The 20784-nt window shown below is 36.0% G+C and overlaps 2 protein-coding genes and 1 long non-coding RNA gene across 5 annotated transcripts; 2 read left to right on the top strand and 1 right to left on the bottom strand.

The window, feature by feature from the left end:
* The first annotated feature begins 320 nt into the window (after positions 1-320).
* Positions 321-5318, top strand: LOC145136673 (disease resistance protein RPS2-like). The gene is made up of 3 exons (XM_079070785.1): positions 321-528; positions 1362-4339; positions 4986-5318. Exons 2-3 carry the CDS (start codon positions 1377-1379, stop codon positions 4987-4989), a joined length of 2967 nt encoding a protein of 988 aa, XP_078926911.1. The 5' UTR covers positions 321-528; positions 1362-1376; the 3' UTR covers positions 4990-5318.
* An 837-nt stretch (positions 5319-6155) lies between these two features.
* LOC145136505 (uncharacterized) lies at positions 6156-14271 on the bottom strand. The gene is made up of 4 exons (XM_079070630.1): positions 12767-14271; positions 10946-12076; positions 6699-9882; positions 6156-6536 (listed from the first exon to the last, which is right to left on the bottom strand). Exons 1-3 carry the CDS (start codon positions 13926-13928, stop codon positions 6716-6718), a joined length of 5460 nt encoding a protein of 1819 aa, XP_078926756.1. The 5' UTR covers positions 13929-14271; the 3' UTR covers positions 6156-6536; positions 6699-6715.
* A 2815-nt stretch (positions 14272-17086) lies between these two features.
* On the top strand, positions 17087-20562 carry LOC145137192 (uncharacterized). Of its 3 annotated transcripts, XR_013720935.1 has the most exons (6): positions 17087-17543; positions 17611-17684; positions 17998-18198; positions 18846-18899; positions 19196-19293; positions 20349-20562. It is a non-coding gene; the product is annotated as an uncharacterized LOC145137192 (long non-coding RNA). The 3 variants fall into 3 exon arrangements; XR_013720936.1 differs by lacking the exon at positions 20349-20562 and adding an exon at positions 19702-20342 and having other exon boundaries at positions 17087-17684; XR_013720934.1 differs by having other exon boundaries at positions 17089-17684.
* The last annotated feature ends 222 nt before the right edge of the window (positions 20563-20784 follow it).

The following is a 20784-nucleotide window of genomic DNA, read 5'->3' as shown; positions in this document are numbered from 1 at the left end:
CTAGTTTAGGGACCCATAAAGCCAGACAAAAACTTTAGAGACTGAATTGACAAATCCTAGAAACTTTATAGGACATTTGTCTCATTTCCCCTTTACAAAATCACGATATAGAATGTGGGTCCCATATATATAACACCGGAGTCCCGGACCTTAGCAATGAGTTTGACCAGATTTCAGCTACTCCGAAATGGCCAGTTTAGAAATAGTTGGTTAGTTTCAGAAAAAAAAAAGATAATTTTTTTTTAAAATAAATGAAAATGTGATTAATTTAGTTAATATGCCCAAATTAAAACGTCGGCCGTTCCTACTTCCTACTCATTTTATTTCCCAAACCTCTCTCCCCTCTCAAAGAAAACAGGACAATAGTTTATCGTTATCCGAAGACTTTGCTCTATTGGCACAGGTCAACGGCTAACGAATGAAGTATGTGGCTGTGAATCTAATCGAAGCTCTTTTGTGCTAAATATTTGAACTGAAGAAATCCAGCAATCGAGTGCTTATAACTCTAAAGTTACTCAAGACTTCAAGGTAATCTAAGTAAACTCAAACTTCAACTTCACCGATATATGTGCAGTAACTAGACATCGTTAACTCTTCATCTACTTCGTTGATTGTAGTAGTTGTGATTGCAATTTTAAAAGGAAATTTTCTGTTTGGTGCCGATGACAGTGTGAATACTTGAATATTTGCACGAATTTTCTCGATTGCAATCCATTGTAAGTATATGCTATGTGAAAATTGATGGTAAATTACATAAAAATTCAACCGCAATCATCGATTTGGGCTGTAAAACATGGCTTGAACTATTTCCTGTGGATTTAATTGATAGTTGGTGACATGTACAAGTACAAATTGTGTGCATTTCAATCAAAACTGAAAGCATTCAGCAGAACATTAATGATGCGTTGAACATTTGCTATCCCTATTTTTTTTTTGTATTACCTTGTGTATGTTTTTACCCAGTTGGCTTTCTGACACATTAACAGGACAATGCCAAATAATTGGGTGATTCTAACACAACCATGTTGTTTGATCATAATGTCAGATTGACATAATTTTGTGAGTTTAAGCATTAAAGTTAACACAGCTGTATGACCTCCTTTGGATTCACTGTTGACTTGATACAGCCAAGTCAAATATGACATGGATCAGTTATTTGACTAGCATTTTGGCAGTTAATTTGGAGGGAAACGTGAACATAGGCATAAAAGAAGAAAATCTGGTCGTCTTCACAAACATACATCTTTGCATGGCCATCTACTTGTTATACTCTTACCGATAGATGTTATGTATTTAAAGCTCCATATTTCCTACTATAATATACTTTCACACTCACTAGCTTTTTTCCTTTTGTTTTCTAGGGTTTACTTCTGCTTATGGCTGAAGCAATAGCAGCTGGTGCTGGTGTGGCAGCAGCAATTATCCAAGGTAAGACAGCATTATGGGAGCCACTTAAGCAAACAATTGCATTATCAAAAGATATGGACGAAATACATGGAGCTTTGGATGATGCAATGCAAACCCTCATTGCGAAAAGGGATGATCATGAGGACATGGTTCAAAGGCACAAGACAACAATGACACCATCCAATGCTTACATCAACTGGAATCACAGAGTAAATGTGGTTGCAAAAGAAGTGGATGATTTAAAAGCCAAATATACAAAGGAAAGGAAAAGGTCATCTTGGTTTTCTATTGGTTCACGTTCTAGCTTCACTAAGAAGATGAGGAAGACAGCCTCTCGGGTCTTTGCTCTTATGGAAGAAGATACACATTTGGTAGATGTTTTGGTTGACAAAAAACCTGCATGTGTTGTGGAGATGATAACTTCAAACATTACAAATATTCCAACTCTCCAACAACCATTAGAACAAACATTGGGTTGGTTATGTGACAAAAAGGTTAGAGGCATTAGAATCCATGGACTTATTGGGAGTGGGAAAACAACGATAATGCAGAATTTGAATAACCATGTCAAGGTTGCTGAAATGTTTGATATAGTAATCTGGGTAACAGTATCAAGAGAAGGAAGCATCGAGAATAGAGGCATCGACCAAATTCAGCAAGTTATTATCCAAAGATTGAAACTAAATATCGGGGTTACCACTACCATTGACCTAATTGCATCTAGAATAAGAGAAGAGTTGACAAACATCAAGTACTTGCTACTTCTTGATGATGTTAAGGAAGATCTGAGCCTAGATAAGATTGGAATTCCTATAAGCGAGAATGGTAGCAAAATAGTATTTACAACTAGGTTACGACATGTTTGCTCCTCAATTGCAACGAGACAAACCAATGTTGCAACATTAAACAGAAAGGAAGCATTGGATATGTTCAAAAGTGTATTGGATCGACCACATCTTGCAGAAAACTCCAACATTAAACGTCTAATGCCTCTTATAGTCAATTGGTGTGGTTATCATCCACTCATGATAAAGGTAGCAGCAGGGGTGTTTAGAGTGAAGGAGACCGAAGAGAGTTGGCATGATGGTTTAATAAACTTGAGAAAATGGCCAGAAAAAGGAGATGATACCATGCAAGAAATATACAAGTTATTGGCATGTTTTTTTGATTCCTTGAAAGTTGTCCAAAAGAAATGCTTCTTTTATAGTGCATTGTATCCGGAAGATAGTGACATTCAAAAGGATTGCCTACTAGACAATTGGGCAGCAGACGAACTTCTCGACACAGTTGATGATGTGGAAGGAACACGTGTTAGTGGACGTGACATATTGGATTATCTTAAGATGCTCTCATTGGTTGAAGAAAATACTCAACAGTGTATTAGGATGCACAAATTGATTCGCCTAGCCGCATTATATAATTTGTCAACTAACGAAGACCAAGAAAATCTAGTAAAATTTGGTGAAGCATTGAAGAAGCCCTTGGATGTGGAATGTTGGAAAAACAAGAGATGGATCTCACTCGTTGATAGTAAAATGAATGCATTACCTGACGAACCAGATTGTCCAAAGCTTTCGACGCTATTTTTGCAGAAAAATTCTAATTTGGAAGTCATTCCACGAGCATTCTTTAATCATATGAAAGGTCTTCGTGTCCTTGACTTATATGATACGAGAATTACATCATTACCAAGCTCTGTTTTGAACCTAGTCACCTTGAAAGTTCTCTATTTGCAAAAGTGTGTGGCCTTAGTTGAGCTTCCTCATGATATTGGAAATCTTCAAAAACTCGAAGTGCTCGATACCCGTGGCAGCGGATTAGCGAACATACCACCTCAAGTCGAGAGATTGATCTGTCTAAGGCGTTTGTTGGTATCTTTCACTAGCTCATCAAGTAGCTCTCCTATTCAAGAAGCAGCTGAAGACATCAAAGTAATCTCCAAGATTCCTAAGCTTAAAGAATTGGTAATTGATGTTGAGGAAGGGCTGGAGAAACTTTTATATGGTTTGATTGTCAATGTTTTTACGTTAACAAATCTTTCACTTCTTCAATTTTGTTCTCCTAACAAGGTGGTAGATCTCATCAAAGCTATAGGCGGTAGTTGGAAGATCAACTTTCCTAATGAAAAACTTCTTCAAAAGTACATCGACAAGGTAGAAAGCTCTAAACTCAAAAACTGCCAAATTTTTATAGGTTGTGATATCTCATCGCCTCCTCACATTATGAAGTTCATGCCATATTTCAAGTTCAATGGAGAAGTTAGCAATAACACAATCTCACAAGTACTTGGTAATGATGTTGCAATTGAATTGGTGAATCATAATGAACTTGAGCACTTATCCAACTTCACTCCTGCAAACATGAACAAAATCCGTAGTTGTGTTATCAAAGGTTGCAACAAGATGAGGACCATAGTGGATGGTAACACGGGAGGTAGCTTGATATTAAACAATTTGGAACAATTACACATGATCAATTTGCCATTTTTGAAGAACATCTCAGAAGGTCCAATGCAAGGTCTAAATAACTTGAAAACTTTGATTTTATGTAACTGTCCCATGTTGACATGGGTATGTACATATGGTGTAATTCTACAACTTCCTGAGATTCGTCATCTAGAAGTCAAAGGGTGCTCCGAGATGAAAGAAATATTCAGTGGGTCTGTAAATGTTGTTTCTCCGGTGCTTCCAAATCTAAAGAAACTAATACTTGTTGATATGCCTCAACTTACAAGCATACTGGTAAGTAACTCATTTGAGTGGCCTTCTTTGGAGAGACTTAAGATTCTTGGGTGTCCCGAATTGAAAAGATTACCTTTTCAAAAAGATGGTGCTGCAAAGCTGAAATCCATTGAAACAGAGAAAAGTTGGTGGGAAGCTTTAGAAAATGACAAGGATGTTAAAGAACAATTTCGACGCTATTGCACCTTAAGGTAAGAGGCCATTTATCCTTAATAAAATCTTTAGAGTACTAGTTATATTTTACTGAAAAGTTAGATGATTATATAATCTATCATAGCAAAAAGAGATGCATTTGCGAACTTGAGCAACAAACATATATAGCAAACATGGATTGTCAATTGTATTTATTTTAAGGGGTTTTGACAATAAAAAAGAATTTTTTTCAAGATATATCTCAGATCATATAGTTTATGTCAACTCATGTTAAGTAATTATCTTTGTAAAAACAGGGAAAAAGAATATTCCTTTTGGCATTGTAATATTGTTGGCCATTCTAATTATTTAGCAACTATACCTTGTAAATGTTAATCGCCTCTCTACTTATTTAGCTACTATGTGTGATGTTCCGATCCTACATTCCCATTATCCTAAACATTTATCCCTAATGAGCCTTAAAAGCAACATTATTTTAACAAGGAAAATTGGGTAATTTATGGCAGTTTATTTTTTGGCCAGAAGTATCAGGCAAAACATAATGTGCCAATACAACAACGGAAACTTGTTTTAGTCAGTAGTATAAGCACCAAACAAAAAATTGGGTAAAACTAAGATAAATCTGTTAGAATATGTAGACAGAATGGTCTGAGTTGGTGTAACTATTGCTTTATGTTTTAACAGCTGAAGAGATCATGAAAATGCAAATGCCAATTTATGTCTGATGATGTGGTAACTACTCTAGTGGCTGCAGCGCATTGGAATAATTGTATCACATGTTACCTTTACCATTCCAATGGGATTCTAGGTTATGTTGTTGTAGCACATATTAATATGTATTTGCTTTCATAAAATCCGTTACCACACGCCTACATATGTTGTTACTTGTTACATGTTTGTTCGATTTTATTTATACATTGGTGGAAGTTTTTGCTTAGTTATCATGTAAACCATGTATAGATTTTATCTGAGAAGTTTCTTGTTTTTCTGCAATAAAGAGAATGATACATCTATGTGTCCATTGTGTAAACTATAAGGAGGTTTTCCTTCGGTCTCGGCTTAATCGAATTTGTTTTACATGAAGTTTTATTGATTGTTACATGATTCTTGAGTTAGTAGTTCGTAAGTTTTGGTGATTGTGGTAGATATTTCTGTAGCTTAAGAAGCTGGTTTTGTTAAAGTCTGAGTCTAGATAATAATTCTGCTCAGGGAAACATCTTTTGTATCACATATGTTAATGTATAGCAGTCAACTGTGGCATTACCCTATCAATATATAGTAGCCAGATAGTGTATCATGCTATAAGGAAGAAATATGATAAAAGTGCATATGGTCAACGTATAAAACACTGCTACGCAGTCTTTATTTTCCATTACACATCCCAAAGTATTAAATGTTCCACTCTCTTATCTGAACAATGTAAACAAGGGACATCACATATTCCATACAAAAGGCATAATACAAACACTACATTATCCATACAAAAGACATACTTATTAGAAGCAATACAACAATACATAAACCCTTTCCTGAAAACACTGCATCCACCAAGAAGACCATCAAAACCAGAACTACTAAACATCTAAAATTCACTAGTTTTGTCTTTCATTTGGTCCAACTCCAATTTCGTAGTGTCTAATTTTTGTAAATATGATTGCATTCTCATTGTAAATGTTTGAAAGTTATAAACATCACCTGTAATATATATATTTTTTATAGTTTCACTTACCTAACATGCATTCACACTATCACACAATGTTTTCAAAGACTACAAACAAACTATAATCAAGTAACCAACAATATACAAATTCTTCACACAATGCTTTCAAAGACTACAAACAAACTATAATCAAGTAACCAAAAATATAGAAATTCTTCTTGAAAAATACATCATATACTACGAAACAAAAGTCTGTACAACTTATAACAAAGCTATCACATTTTCTAACAATTGGGTGTAAAATATATAAATAGTTCACTACTACAAAAAGATATACAAAAGTGTTGATTTGCTTCGCCTTCAACGCTTTCCAAGTGTCTACTATGAAGTTAAACTTTGCCCTCTCCCTTATCACTAGATCACCAGGAATAAAATACTTTCATTCTAGCAAGTTTCGGCATATGTAAATCACACCCAAACATACACCTTTTAACACACACTTCGTTTTTAAATTCACATAGGCGTGTGTCCACTTGCACTGTTTCTTTCTGCTTCCTTAGTAAGCTCCCCAATACCTAACACACATTAAAAGAAATCATACTATTTCAATACATATTAGAATCCCTTATACCCCGTTCGGTAGTGGTGAATTGATATGCTTTCAAGTTTCAGATGATAAAGAATGATACAGTTTATGAGATCAATTGATATTAAGATATCAAGATAGGAAACTTCACCTGTGGTAAAAAAAAAACTAATCACTTAAATGAGGGAGAATGTTCACAGCATCAGCAAGTTCATCCATAATGTCACCATTTGTTCCAAGTGGGATGAAAACATTAGCCAGATAGTTAGGTCGACCACGGGTCCACTCCGGTTCACACCATTTCAATGCATCCCACCATTCATTCTCTCCTTTAATTTCCTTGATATCATTATCAAATGCTTTCATGTAGGATAGTTTCTCAAGTTTTGGGCAATCATAAACGACAAGACTTACCAATCGTGGGGCAATACTTATACCACGAGAGATGCTAACCAATTCAGGGAGGTGTAGAAGTGATATCTTTTTCAAGCTTGGAAGATAACGAGTTGATGTGGAGTTGTAGGACCCCAAACTAACAAGGCTATTGATCATACTACAGTCTTCAACGATAAGACACTCTAAGCAAGTGAGACCTTCAAGCAACCCCTGCGTAAAAATGGTCCTCAACTCAGGGCATGAATGCATCGCCAAGGTTTTTAGATTGGACAGACACCGACTATGAATTGGACCATCCAAGATGCAACCAAGACTCTTCATGTAATGAACTGACAGATGTTGTAATGATCCAAGAAATGATCTATAGAAAAAATCTTCTACATGGCGTCCATTGACAATCTGCAGCATCTCATTGCATTCCGATAACATGCAGAATTTCAGCTTCTCCATCTCCGCCAGCCCAAAGGCAGACAAGGACTGGAGAGTCCAGTGGCGATCTAAGAAAAGAGAATTAGCATGTTTTAGCACCCTGGAAATCACTTGTGTGTCCCCCTCGCCATTTGTATATGTCAGGCACTTTGGCAGTTTTGCAAAGGTCTTAGTAAGGTCAAGTGGGACACGGGATATGAGACGTTGTTGCAGGTGACCAACAACAAAACCAAAATTTGACAAATGTTGGTAAAGAGGGACCCCTCTCCAGTTCAGTGTCTCCATAAACATCTCCAGCAGTTCTATGGTAGGGAAATATAGTCTCAAAGATTCCAAGTTCCAAAACTTAGGCAAAATGTCAATGATAAGTTTGACCTCATCCTCCCACCATTCACCATAAAAATCCACACAAATGCTTAGTTCCTTTAACCTTATAAGTTTTGACAAAACTGCTACATGAATTATTTGCATACTTTGGTTGCTTGCTTTGGGCTTGTCTGGAAAGTTGTACAAAGAAAACTTCAAGCATTCCAACTTGGTTAGCGATCCAAATTGCTCTGGTAAGCATACAAGCTGTGTTCCTTCTGAATCAAATACCTTGAGATTCTTAAGGGCTCCAATTTCAGGTGGTAGTTCCATCAAAAGGTCACAGTTTCTTATGAATAACTTTCCAAGAGTTGTTAACTTGGAAATGGAAGATGGCAAACATTTTATGCTCGTGCTTGACAAATCTAGAACTTGGATGCTAGGCATGTTATCAAAGAATGTGATGGGAATATCAATCAGATCTTGATTGAAGTGCAAGAATAAATTTACAAGAATTGGGCAGTTGGGGTTATCTGGAAGCTCGGATATTACGTTATTACTTAAGTGGATTTCCCTTGCATCCCACTCTTCAACGTTTGGCATTCTGTTTGATTCTGAACCATCTTGCTTAAGATAAAGTCCATATGCACGAGGTGCAAATTCAGCAACTAAAATAACTCGAGTCTCATCTCTCATTCTAACACAATTATTCCCGACTTGTTCTAGAAGGAAGGAACGTATGAGGTCTTCAAAGACATTTTCTCCTTCCTGTACAGTTTTTACCAACCCATCTCTAATCCAACTGTTTATCAACAAAAATTTATCAAAGTCTGTTCCTATGTAGCGTGTTGCAAATTGTATAATGCACCTTTGAGACAAGCTTTCCATGCGAGACCAAATAAATCTTAACACCTTCACCATGACATCACTTGTGACACCCAACTGTGATGATGATGAAGACTCTTTTTGTGAGGCTAATTCCTGTAATGCAAATTCCCAAACACCAACTTGAACCACACCTCTCAAAGCCCTTGCAAGTAAAATGATGGCGAGTAAATGGCCATGACACTTTTCGATTAAACGTGTTGCCATTTCTTGAATCCTAGTGTACTTGCTCACTGTTTCTAGGTCAACATTTGCAGAGAATAATATCCAAGGTAGAAGATGATCCTCAACTCTGATCTCTATATCCACTGGGCAATAAGCATTTTCTGATCCACTTGTCATCACTATCTGCACAGTTTCAAACCATTTGGACAATTTGAACTCAGGGTCATGCAAATCGATATAAGTGTCACTGCAATCTACGAACAACAAACAGTTCAGGTACTTTTCCACAACAATTGTTTCATTGTCAGTTTCTGAGCTTCTTTTCCTCCACAGATATATTTCTTCTTCTATATCGTTCACAAGCTCTTTGATGTTATGACGTTTTACACGCACACACGAGACCATATCAAACGCGCTTCTTAACTCTGGCATATTCTTCAATGTTTCTGCTACTTCCTGAGAACCACTTCCCGGAATACCAAGCTTCTTGACTTTCAAATCCTTGATACAGTTTACAGCTCTGTGGGTAGCCGAAGCAACTACACTAGCATGGACTTCTGGTATACCTGACCAAAAACTTGCAATAGAAACCTGCCCAGAGTTGACTCCTGTTGCTAGATTTTCAATTCCTACAGACCCGAAACTGTTGTCTTCTGGTAAATAGGCCACCATATCAAAATGAGCATCATCTAAACGTTCTTCAATGTCTTGAAGAAGTGTTTGAATTTCTATCAGGTAGCTTCCATCCCTTGGAGAGTCCAGTGACGTTCTTATGTACTCATTTAATGAGGAAAATTTGTCTAAGAGAGACCTAAAGTCTACCTCTGCTTCTTTTTTCACATGGTAAAACCAGATGAGGTGTAAGAAGTCCTTCATCCTCATCAAGGCATCAGCTCGTTGTATATACTCCAAGTGCATCAATTCATACAAGGATTTTGTTTGGTCTTCATCAATGACTTCATGGTTTGGCTCACTAGTTGGATCAAACTCGTCACTAGAGTACCTGATGCTTTGCTGTGAACTTATTTTAAGGCGCTCATATGATTTTTCAGATATAAAATCCACATCCTTTTCTGGCATGTCACCATAATCACCCTCATGCTGGTTGGATTTGGGAGACAAAACCTCAATGTCCTTTTTAAAGTAGCTTCTCCCTGAAAAAGCAATATTATCATCTTTTTGCAAAAAGAACTATACTAAAGAATGGTTACATGGCCAACATACTAAACATCAACATGGAATCACCCAAAGAAAAAAGAGTAGGGTGATATATGTATGTATGTATGTATGTATGTATATATGTGTGTGTGTGTATATATATATATATATATATATACACACACACACACACATATACATATATATATATATATATGTGTGTGTGTGTATATATATATATACATATATATATATACATATATATATATATACACACACACACACACACACACAAATACACACACACACACAAATACACACACACAAGCACTTGAGGTAAGTCAAATGATACATAGTGCTTAAGCAAGCCCATAGAATGTACATGTTATCATCATTCTTTTACTTTTCTTCTTTTTACTTGAATAAACCAAGATATGACACAAACTTTTAATAGAATCGTCTCTTTTTGGCCAAATATAGAAAGAAATAATTTAATATCTCAGTATCACTAACTTCTCTTGTATGCATTTATCTCACAAAGTCAACTTCATATTAGTTAATTTGATTCCTTAGAAATTAAGCAATGCACCAGCTTAAGAGGAAGGACGCTGTTGGATACAACTTCTATGCAGTTTTTATAACAAGAATTCTGGTGACAATAACAGAAGTGGTATTAAAGAATTACTTTATTCCAAATGGAGAACAACAGGGGACTGAACAAGTGGAGAAGAAGAAATTGGAGAATTAAAAGGGCCAAAGAATGATGTATGAGGAATACAAGTATGTATGATAAAGAGGACAAATGATGATTAAAGAGTACTCTCTGAATGAAGAGCTAATTAAGAGAGGACTAAAAGGATTTCAGTCCATTTACTGATTATCTTATGAAAATACTTGTGTTAATGTTGTATCCTCTGTCTCCTAGAAATCCTCCGAGCAGACACTTGGTCAAGATTTATACACTTATACATGAAAGTATGTATAGAAATATGATGCGACAGTACAGTATCAGTATGTATTCATATACAAGGAGACAATATAGAAAAAGTATGGCTTTACCAGAGTTCTCTCCATAGGAAAAGAAATGCTTCTGGAAGCCCGAATCAGATGTAGTTATTCCTATTTGGGGAATTGAACTATCAGTTCTCTCATGTAATGCCATTATAGACTCAAGACCAAAGAGAACCTCAGCCATTGTAATACGTGGCTCTTGATGTTCACGCAAACAGCATTTCACTATTCTTGCATAATCATTTAAGCATTTAAGCGAAATCTGCCCCTTCAAATCTGGATCAATGATCTGCTCTACTTTCCCTGTTCTTATACAGTGTTGAGCCCATCTCACCAATCCCCGTTGTTCCTCATCAAGATTCCAATCGGTTGCACGCCTCCTGCATAACACTTCCAATAGAACCACTCCAAAGGAATACACATCAGACTTCTTGCTTAGTCTGCCTGTTGTATAAAACTCTGGATCGATATACCCAAATGTGCCTGCAACTTGCGTAGTAACATGGGTAGACCAGTTATCAGTGGGGATTATTTTAGACAATCCAAAGTCTGTGAGTTTGGCTGCCCATTGGTTATCTAACAATATATCAGCGCTCTTCACATTGTTATATATGACCTCTTTCCCACTACTCCCATTGTGGAGGTAGTGTAATGCACGTGCAGCATCAATACATATGTTGAGCCTTTGTGACCAAGATAACGGAGTACGATGCTTGTGTAGGTGCTCTCCAAGGCTTCCATTGGACATATACTCGTAAACAAGAATCATCTCTTTACGATCAGTACAAGATCCAATTAAAGACACTATGTTAGGGTGTCGCAACATAGGAAGCAAATCAACTTCAGCCTGAAACTCGGTGGCACCTTGATGAGAAACAGGGTTCCACCTCTTAAGAGCCACCATGATTCCTGTTCCACTCTTGATTGTGCCTTTGTACACGTTCCCGAATCCACCTTTCCCTATGACCAAACTTTCGTTGAAGTCTTGAGTGGCGGATCGAATTTGAGAAATTGTAAATTGATGGAAACGTTCTCCCTTTGGGGACGATGATCCGGTCTCCTTACTAGATGTAGATACAGGTGGCAAATTGGACGGTTTGGATATGTTGCCATCATCTCCCTTATGCCGGAGGGATTTGGCAGACAAAAGCCTTGTGACCTTGCTAAAGTAGCTTCCCCCTGAAATGAAAAGCAATATTAGCATGTGTTTGCAAAGAAAAGTATACTAAAGATCAACAAGGAACTACCGAGGAATGTCAAGAACAGAGTGATACATGGATAAAGAACATACATACATAATTTTATATATACACATATGGAGGCACTAGTTAGTGTAGTAAGTCAGAAGAAAAATACCCACCCCAACTAAGACTAGAAGCAAAAGTACTTTAAGTAGATAAATGCCGATAGGCAATAAGACAGAAAGCTGAACTCAAGGACCAATGATGCCTATTCAAGGTTTGATATGGGTGATTGAGTGATTCCACAAACATACAAGTAGTAATGGATACATTATTATATATATAACCAACATTTTTTCATCCATTACTCCTGGTGTTTTTCTTTGTCTTATGAAAAAGTTGTACTAATGTTATATCTCTTCATTCTAAACATCGACACTTGGTTAACATTATATACATATGAAAGTCAGCTTCACTAGCTTTTTTTGGCAATCATATATTACGAGGATTTTAAGGACATAACGTTACTATGGTACTTATAATTTGACTTATTTTTCATCTTGTGTGCATTTCATAATAACATACTAGATTTATGAAAAAAAAATACATATATTTTCACAAATCGATGCACCATGGCAGATTATAAATTTATACACATGCAGAAAATATAATTGAGGTTTGTTTTTACCAGAGTTCCGTCCGTAGGAGAAGAATTGCTTATCCAACCTCCTACCAGATACATTTATACCCATTTGGGGAATAGAATTATCACTTCTCTCTTGTAATGCCAATATAGACTCAAGACCAGTAACAATCTCAGCCATTGTAACACGTTGCTCTTGACTTTCATGTAAACATCCTTCCACTACTTTCACATAATCATTCAAGCATGTACTCGAAATCTGCCCCTTCAACTTTGGATCAATGATCTGCTTTAGTTCCCCTCTTCTCATACAGTCTTGAGTCCATCTCACCAGTAGTTGCTGTTTCTTATCAAGATTTCTATCGATTGCACGCCTCCCACATAGCACTTCCAATAAAACCACTCCAAATGAATACACATCAGACTTCTTACTTAGTCTGCCAGTTGCTATATATTCTGGATCTACATACCCAAATGTGCCTACAACTTCAGTACTAACATGGGTTGAGTAGTTATCAATAGGGATTATTTTAGACAATCCAAAGCCTGCAATTTTGGCTGTCCACTGGTTATCTAACAATATATCAGCGCTCTTCACATTGTTGTATATGACCTCTTGCCCACTAGTCCCATTGTGGAGGTATTCTAACGCACGTGCAGCATCAATACATATCTTGAGCCTTTGTGACCAAGATAATGGAGTATGATGCTTGTGTAGGTGATCTCCAAGGCTTCCATTGGACATATACTCATAAGCAATGATCATCTCTTTGTCATCAGTACAATATCCAAGCAAACACACTATGTTAGGGTGTTGCACCATAGGAAGTAAATCAACTTCAGCCCCAAATTCTCGGACACCTCGAGAAGAATTGAAGTTCCACCGTTTAATAGCCACAATGATTCTTGTTCCATTATCGATTATGCCTTTGTAGACGTTCCCGAATCCACCTTTCCCTATTAGCAAGCTTTCGTTGAAGTCTTGGGTGGCAGATCGAATCTGAGCAATTGTAAATTGATGGCAAACTAGTTTTCCCTTTGGGGACGAGGATCTGGTCTCCTTACTAGATGTAGGTAGAGGTGGCAAATTGGACGCTCTGGATGACCAGTCGATACTAGATGTAGATACAGGTGGTAAACTGGACGGTCTGGATGACGAGTCGGAACCGTAAAGGGAACCATCCTCAAGGTGTAGCTGTGACGACATTTGTGTTCTCTCTTAGCAATTAACGCCAACCCAAATGACTTCAAACCGTAATATAGTAGAAAAAAACCACCTGCTCAAGAAGAACTCGTTGTATCAAATCTTGTTTGGAGTTTCAATAGCAAGGACTGCTGAACTGTCGCCGGAATTCCCTCGGCCAACGGAGTTGGTGCGATTAGGTTTCAGAAAATTCTTCGGTTGTCGATACTTGATTATACTTCTGTCCCTACCATCACCTTTTAGCAAAAATTTTCCTCCTTCAATTACTCTGTGTTTCTTTGAGGATAACAACTTTATCGTGCGAGAGAGGCGTTGACCAACGGGCGCTCAAATATTCCACCTTCTTGTACAGTCCACGAATGGAATTAAGTTTTCTAAGCGTGCTATTTTATACTTTTTTATACCGATAGTTGGTGGATTATTATTATATATACTATTAATTGTTAAAAATTTGGTGAACAGTAACTTTTGCCAATTCTCATTTCTGCCACATTTTTTTCCTTCATTTACTACTTTGGCCACACCTGTTGCTTCTTTTTACTTCGCCGTCACTTTTATTTAAATTTTTTTTTTTACAGACCGCCTTAAAAATTTTGGTAATCGTTATCTTCTACACCGCCTTAACATCTTTATGTTTCCAGCACCTTGTCTTACCAATCAGATGCAAGAAACCCCGTTCCAACATTCTTCTACCGTACCTTCACCCTTGCTTATGTGTATCGTATGGGTTTGATTGTTTGCCTTAATTGTGCCATTTATGTGATGATAGAATTTTGTGTTTCTTCGGAAGCAATCGGAGCTGATGGTAAGGACTGTGAAGAATCATCATCACGAAGAAGAAGATGATGACGAAGATTTCATTCGGAGAACAACTGAGGGCTACTCACAGAAAGGTTTTTTTTCCTCATAAACATATACGTATTTTTTATAATTGAAATTGAACTTTTCAATTGAATGTACAGATGGAAGGATCTCTTATCTCTTGCTTCCATTCCACTTCTGAATGACACGCACAGGCAAGCTCATCGCTTTTTTCCGGATGTTAGCCCATATTCTCGCCACCGCCATCATATTCCGTAATCTGGCTTTTGGTTGTTGGCTTCTTGATTTCGATCGTCGTGCACAATTGGGTAGTAACAATCATAATCCAACCCCTGCTCCAATCTCTTTCTTTGTTCTTATTTCTAATTTCAAGTTCAAGACCTCAATATGTGTGTGCTCTCTGCAGTCGTGGGTTTTCCATCTTGTGTGAAGTCAACGAAGAAGACGAAGGCCGGCTCCGCTGCTTGCTGTAGAGATTTCTGTTTTGGTGGTATCGTCTTACTACCCGTGGTGCCCAATACAGTCCTAAATTCGATTTGTTAGAAAAGGTTAGCAATCAGCATAATGTATTCAAACGATGCACTCCAAGTGTTTGTGAAAATGCCAATATCATTATTTTTTTTAATATCTTGTGTGGCCGACGAATCAAAAAATCCTTCTATAATTCTTACGAGTGAAATTTAACACCGTCTGAAAAAGGCCGAAAATTGAAAGGAATATGTGTAATTAGGACCAAAATTGCAAAAGTAAAAGGTTAGGTCCAAAGATTGCAAAAACTTATGGAACTTAGACCCTTAGTGTTTAAGAAGTAAGTGGAAGCCATAAACGATTTCACCCACACCTTCAAACTCGCTGATCAGGTGCTAATTGGTATACCACATTCTTAACAAAATGTCTAAAATACCCTTTTCTTTATTTGGTTTGATGTAATTTCATTTTTTTTTTGTGTATAGTTTTTTTTGCAAGCAAAGGCAATATGTCCTTTGGATCCACTTGTGTATAATGAGCTTGGAGTTGTTGCTTATCATATGAAAGAGTACACATTCTTTACTCCGTTCTTTATTTGAGTAAACCAAAAAAATAACCATTTTGCCCTTTGGTGTATGTGGTATGTTACTTTTTCTACCTACAATCCAAAAATGAGTATTGTGTCTGAAAAATATTCTTATAGCTAGGTTTCGTTTCAAATTTCGTCGACTTTTGCTTTTTTTTAAATGATGCTTTTGCCCTTGGTTAAATTTTATAGGTATAAAAAGGCGGAATGGTGGTCTAAAAAGACTTTGGCTCACATATCATCACCATTAAGCGAAATGTGGGAATCAACTGTGGTTAATCTTGCTCATACTTCAAGAAAACTCAAGTAACTTCACATTTCATTTATTTTCATAATCTTTACAATTTATAAAAACTTATTATTTATAAAAGCTATCATCAGTACATTTCAATTTGATATTTTTTTTAGTTTGTTGTTTTTTGAGTATTTTTATGGCTTTTTTTGAAAATTCCAAAATATTTTTTGGTAGTTTATATGGATTTTGAAAAATTAGCATTAATATATTCTTTTGATCCTTGATATTCACCCTAACAAAAATGAAACATACTTTAAGAAAAAAATTTAGAGTTTTTTTCTAATCGTATTTTAGCGAATTTTTTGATGAGTTTATCGTCACCATCTGCTACCACTTCCATTACAATTTGTTTTTTTTTATTTAGTTTCAATTTTGATTCCCCATGGGAGCATACCTGTTCTACTTCCTTGAAGCAAAGTGAATACATAGCAGCCATCAAGATAAATGAATTGAACAAAGGTTGAAGATGTCTTGTATTTGCAGGTTATTTATAATTGGTAAACCTTCGTTCCTATTTAAGTTATAATAAATATAATACTTTATGGTTGTTTTTGTTTTTTTTATTAAGAATACAGTTAATCAATTAGTGTTTTGGAAAAGTGAACAAACATAAAAAACAGGAAACATTATAAGTTGGCTTTAATAGAAGTGGAGCAGGGAGTTTGGCTGCTAAACAATTATATATACATATTAAACTTGGACCATGTTGGGGAACAGTAAACCTCAGTATTTTTTGTCACAAATGCTCCTTTCTTTTACTGTCTGTTTACTTTTTCTTTTTTTTGTCTGTTTTTTCTATTTTGGAGGGTGTTGTTTGACAGTTTTTATAGATTTTGTTTGCCTTTCGCCCACGTGTTCGTTCGCCGTTTTCTTATCCAATTACGCTTTCACTGCTGTTATTTTTTATTTTTTTAAAATTTTATTGTTTTCTTGGGTGTTCTCTTCTGTCTAATGTTGTTGTCGGTTTTCATGTGGGCATTTTATGCCATTTTGTATGTTGTTTATGGATAGGTGTTGTGTTCACCGTTTTTTGGGCCAATCAGCTATCGATTTCTGTTGTTCTAATCTACAACCCACCGCTCCATCTGGATCCTTCCCCGAGTGATTCTCTGTAGAAGCTATTGAGAACCACCATCCCCACCGTTTACTCTTATCATATCTCTCTCTCTCTCTCTCTCTCTCTCTCTCTCGATCAAAGACTATTCGCTACCTCGACCCGCTTTGGAATTGTTCCTCTTTCCTTTTTTCTCTGTCTCCACCCGATTGTTCCGTGTTGATCAGAAGTTGTTGTTGGAGATGACCAGAACATGACCTCCACCGCCATTGAGTATGTAAATAGGCCACGACTACGAACAGAGTCGTCAGTATCAACTGCAGCCGCCGACTACTCAGCATCGCCTCCACCTTTACAGACACATCGTCATCACCTTTCGCCACCGACTCACCGGTACGCTGCTCATCCAATTTATCCGTTCAGTTTCTTCCCAACGTTTGATTTCTATCGTCTCTTGCAGATGACTTAATGGATTACTTAAATAGTTCAATAATTCCTCACGTTTCCACTGAAAGATAGAGATCGATAGAGAAGGTAAAGAAACAAAAGTTACAAATCGATTGTTTGTGCTTGTGTGTTCGATTGTTGCTAACGAAGAAGGTAGATAAAGAAAGGGATAAATAGAGATTAAGAGGAGAACAAAGCCTCTAAACTTTGTGGAGAAACTGAAGAATAAGCCGGTGAACTACCGTGCATCGTTGCCTTCTTTTTGCTCTCTCTAATATCTGGCTTTTAATAAAATAAAAAGTAGAAATAATAGATGTGGTTACCCCAAATTACTCAACTGATATCGTTTGTGTCCAACAAAAACAGTCTTTAAGCACTTACTTTTCATGTTCTTGTGTAGATTTCAGACAGAACAGAAAATAGAAAAGCAAAGGAGAGCAGCAACTGCAGATCGATCGCAGAGGAAACTACGGGAATATCTTCATGGTTCGTGTAATGAGGGTATTATTGTAATATGCAATGAAGTCAGTTCCTATGGTTGAGATTGACGGATTACAAAGCAGTTGCTCTTAAACAAAGTCAGAAGGTCCAACAGGAGCTGGTATGTATTTTCTCTTATAACCTACTTTTAAGATCCAAACCTCTTCAGTAGTGATAATAGCCTTAATATGCTGAATTGATGTATTAATAGCCTTACCAGAAATTTTAGTAGACAAACCAGTAAAGAATTTCAAACATGATCTAAACTAAAAACGCATACCTTTGTTGGAATCTTGATGATGGATTGATGTTTATAACGCTACATACAAAATAGAACATGTTTTCTTTTTTATGACAATTTGCTTCGTGTTCGTTAATGCATAACTTTGACATATTTGGTGAAAATTTTGATTTATCTATTAATTAGAATCAAAGGAAGGACTATACGTGAAGAACTTTATATACAAAAATTAAAATGAATTTTTGAGTCAAAAATATTAGACAGCGAGGTTTAACATTGCAAAAAATAGTTCAAAAATGTGCTTGACTACAAATTCATGTATATGATGTTGTGCAATAAGACAAATTTCAAAACCAAATTATAAAATGTAAAATTTGCCATAAATTCTACCATGATGATTTTTTTTAACAGTTAAACTATTGATATATTTATGTATCACAATTGAAACTATTCTATGGAAGATAACAAAAATTGTCATATATAGTTATTCTAAAAGATACAGTAACATTTTTTTTAACTACTGAAAGGATGCTGTAAAAGAGTATTTCCGAAGGCAGATGGTCTGAAAAATATGTATCCCGGTATGTTTTCTTTCATTTATGTAAATTCGTATCTCGATACACTTTCATACATTTGCATCCCGATACGTTTGCTGAAAAATTCGTATCCCGGTATGCTTGCTGTAAAAGAGTATAGTTTGAACCGAGTCATTAGAGTTTTCATACATTTGCAGATGGAAAATTAAATCAAAAAATAAATGTCTTTTAATTATATACTGGTATGGAGGGACTAAAAAGAAATTGACTGTTTGTTGTAAAGTCACTATCTTCTTCATTTCTTTCATGTCCTTCACACACAAACTTCATATGATGTGCAGGTTTGAAAGAATTTGAAGGGGGTGAGAGAGAATGACTGAATGAGCTATTGCTCAGATGACACAAAATTACGGCTGGTGCAATTAAACAACCCAAAAAGGTATCTGTTTAAAACTTTTAATTTTTTTCTGAAGAACACGAGGGATGCTTGACTTTTATATTTTTAGTGTTTTGTGAAGGGTTTCATTGACATGTTTGGATTCGTTTATAGGCAAGAGCTTAATATTGTGATTAATTTGGTGTTAAAAGCTTACTAGCATTCTATTTTTCAAAGTTTTAATGCAGTTGATAAACATATAAAGGACGTGATGTTTATATTAATAAAAATCAATTGTTACAGTCTTAGGACAATATTGCCCTAAACACTGTTTTTTTATTAATAAAAGTCAATTTTTATAGTTTTAGGACCATATTGCCCCTCCACACTGTCTTAATATTAAAAAAATAATTTTTTGCATTTTTAGGACCATGTGCGCACTTTTTATATTGATAAAACCAATTTTTTCAGATTCAATACCACATTGAATGGAATTTGTTTGCACTGATTCATCCGATGGCACAATCACATCCGGTGGCTACTCTGATCACATGGTTGCTGATGAGCACTTTGTGTTGCATTGGGCAGACAATTTGCCACCTGATTTCGGTGCTCCATTGCTATGTGTTTTGATCACAACTTGCAACCGAACAAAAAATGTCACATCTAACCCCGCAACGCGGGGACACTCACCTAGTTCCTTATAATGAGAGTAGGATAAATGGAAGTGGAACCAATCTCACAATAACTACCTTTTTTGTTTTATTGTTATTTTTGCTGTTTAATAGTTAATTATGAATTAGAATATATTTTAATTTAGTAAATCAATTAATTATATATTTTATTTGAATCATTATCCCCTCCAATTTATCCAATTTTTTTTTTCTATTTTTTTAAGAAAAAAGATTATGTCTTTTTAAGTAAAATCTTTGACTTTTTTCAAACAATTCAACCATGGAATGGAATATCAGATTCCAATTCCGTCGGAATTTGAGAACCAAACGCAGTTGTGGAACACGAATGAGATCCTTCCACCAATAAAGAATAAGATTTTTATTACTTTTAATTTATCTCGATGGTCGGTTCTAATATTTTGATTATGCATCGTTTTTCCACAGACTACACCTAGCATGGAAGGTTCTATAGATATTGTTTCTTCTGGTCGTGGCTTGCAACAAATGGTAAATCATCTCAAAACATTTTAACTTTTTGGGTTCTTTTCTAGGGTAAAATACACTAAATAGCAACATACTTTCAATGATTTGTTTGTCATATGAAGACCCCTTCTGTATATGTAATATGTTTTGATTAATATTATACTATGTTCTACCATTTGATACAGCTTGAAATAAGGAAAAAAAACAAACACAGCGTCAACGACGCGCATGATTCCCCTCTAGTTATTATCATTAGACAAAACTGCAAAAATGGTCTATGTTGTATGATTTTTTTCGAGGTTTAGTCGAAACCTCGTTTCTTTTGGTTTTATGGTCCTTTTGAGGTAAGTTTGTTTGTGGTTTTGGTCCCTCTATAAACTGAAATGACTTTAACGCC

This window comes from Lactuca virosa, chromosome 9, assembly GCF_052849685.1.
Source record: "Lactuca virosa cultivar CGN04683 chromosome 9, Lactuca_virosa_CGN04683_v6, whole genome shotgun sequence".
NCBI lineage: Eukaryota > Viridiplantae > Streptophyta > Magnoliopsida > Asterales > Asteraceae > Lactuca > Lactuca virosa.
Note: the sequence above shows the minus strand (reverse complement) of the source record. Positions and strands in the feature narration are given on the sequence as shown.

Coding starts and splice junctions, on each gene's coding strand:
- LOC145136673 (XM_079070785.1), top strand. CDS start 1,377: ATGGCTGAAGCAATAGCAGCTGGTGCTGGTGTGGCAGCAGCAATTATC.
- LOC145136505 (XM_079070630.1), bottom strand. CDS start 13,928: ATGTCGTCACAGCTACACCTTGAGGATGGTTCCCTTTACGGTTCCGAC. Junction 12,077..12,766: donor CTCCTACGGACGGAACTCTG/GTAAAAACAAAC, acceptor TTTTCATTTCAG/GGGGAAGCTACTTTAGCAAG. Junction 9,883..10,945: donor TTCCTATGGAGAGAACTCTG/GTAAAGCCATAC, acceptor TTGCTTTTTCAG/GGAGAAGCTACTTTAAAAAG.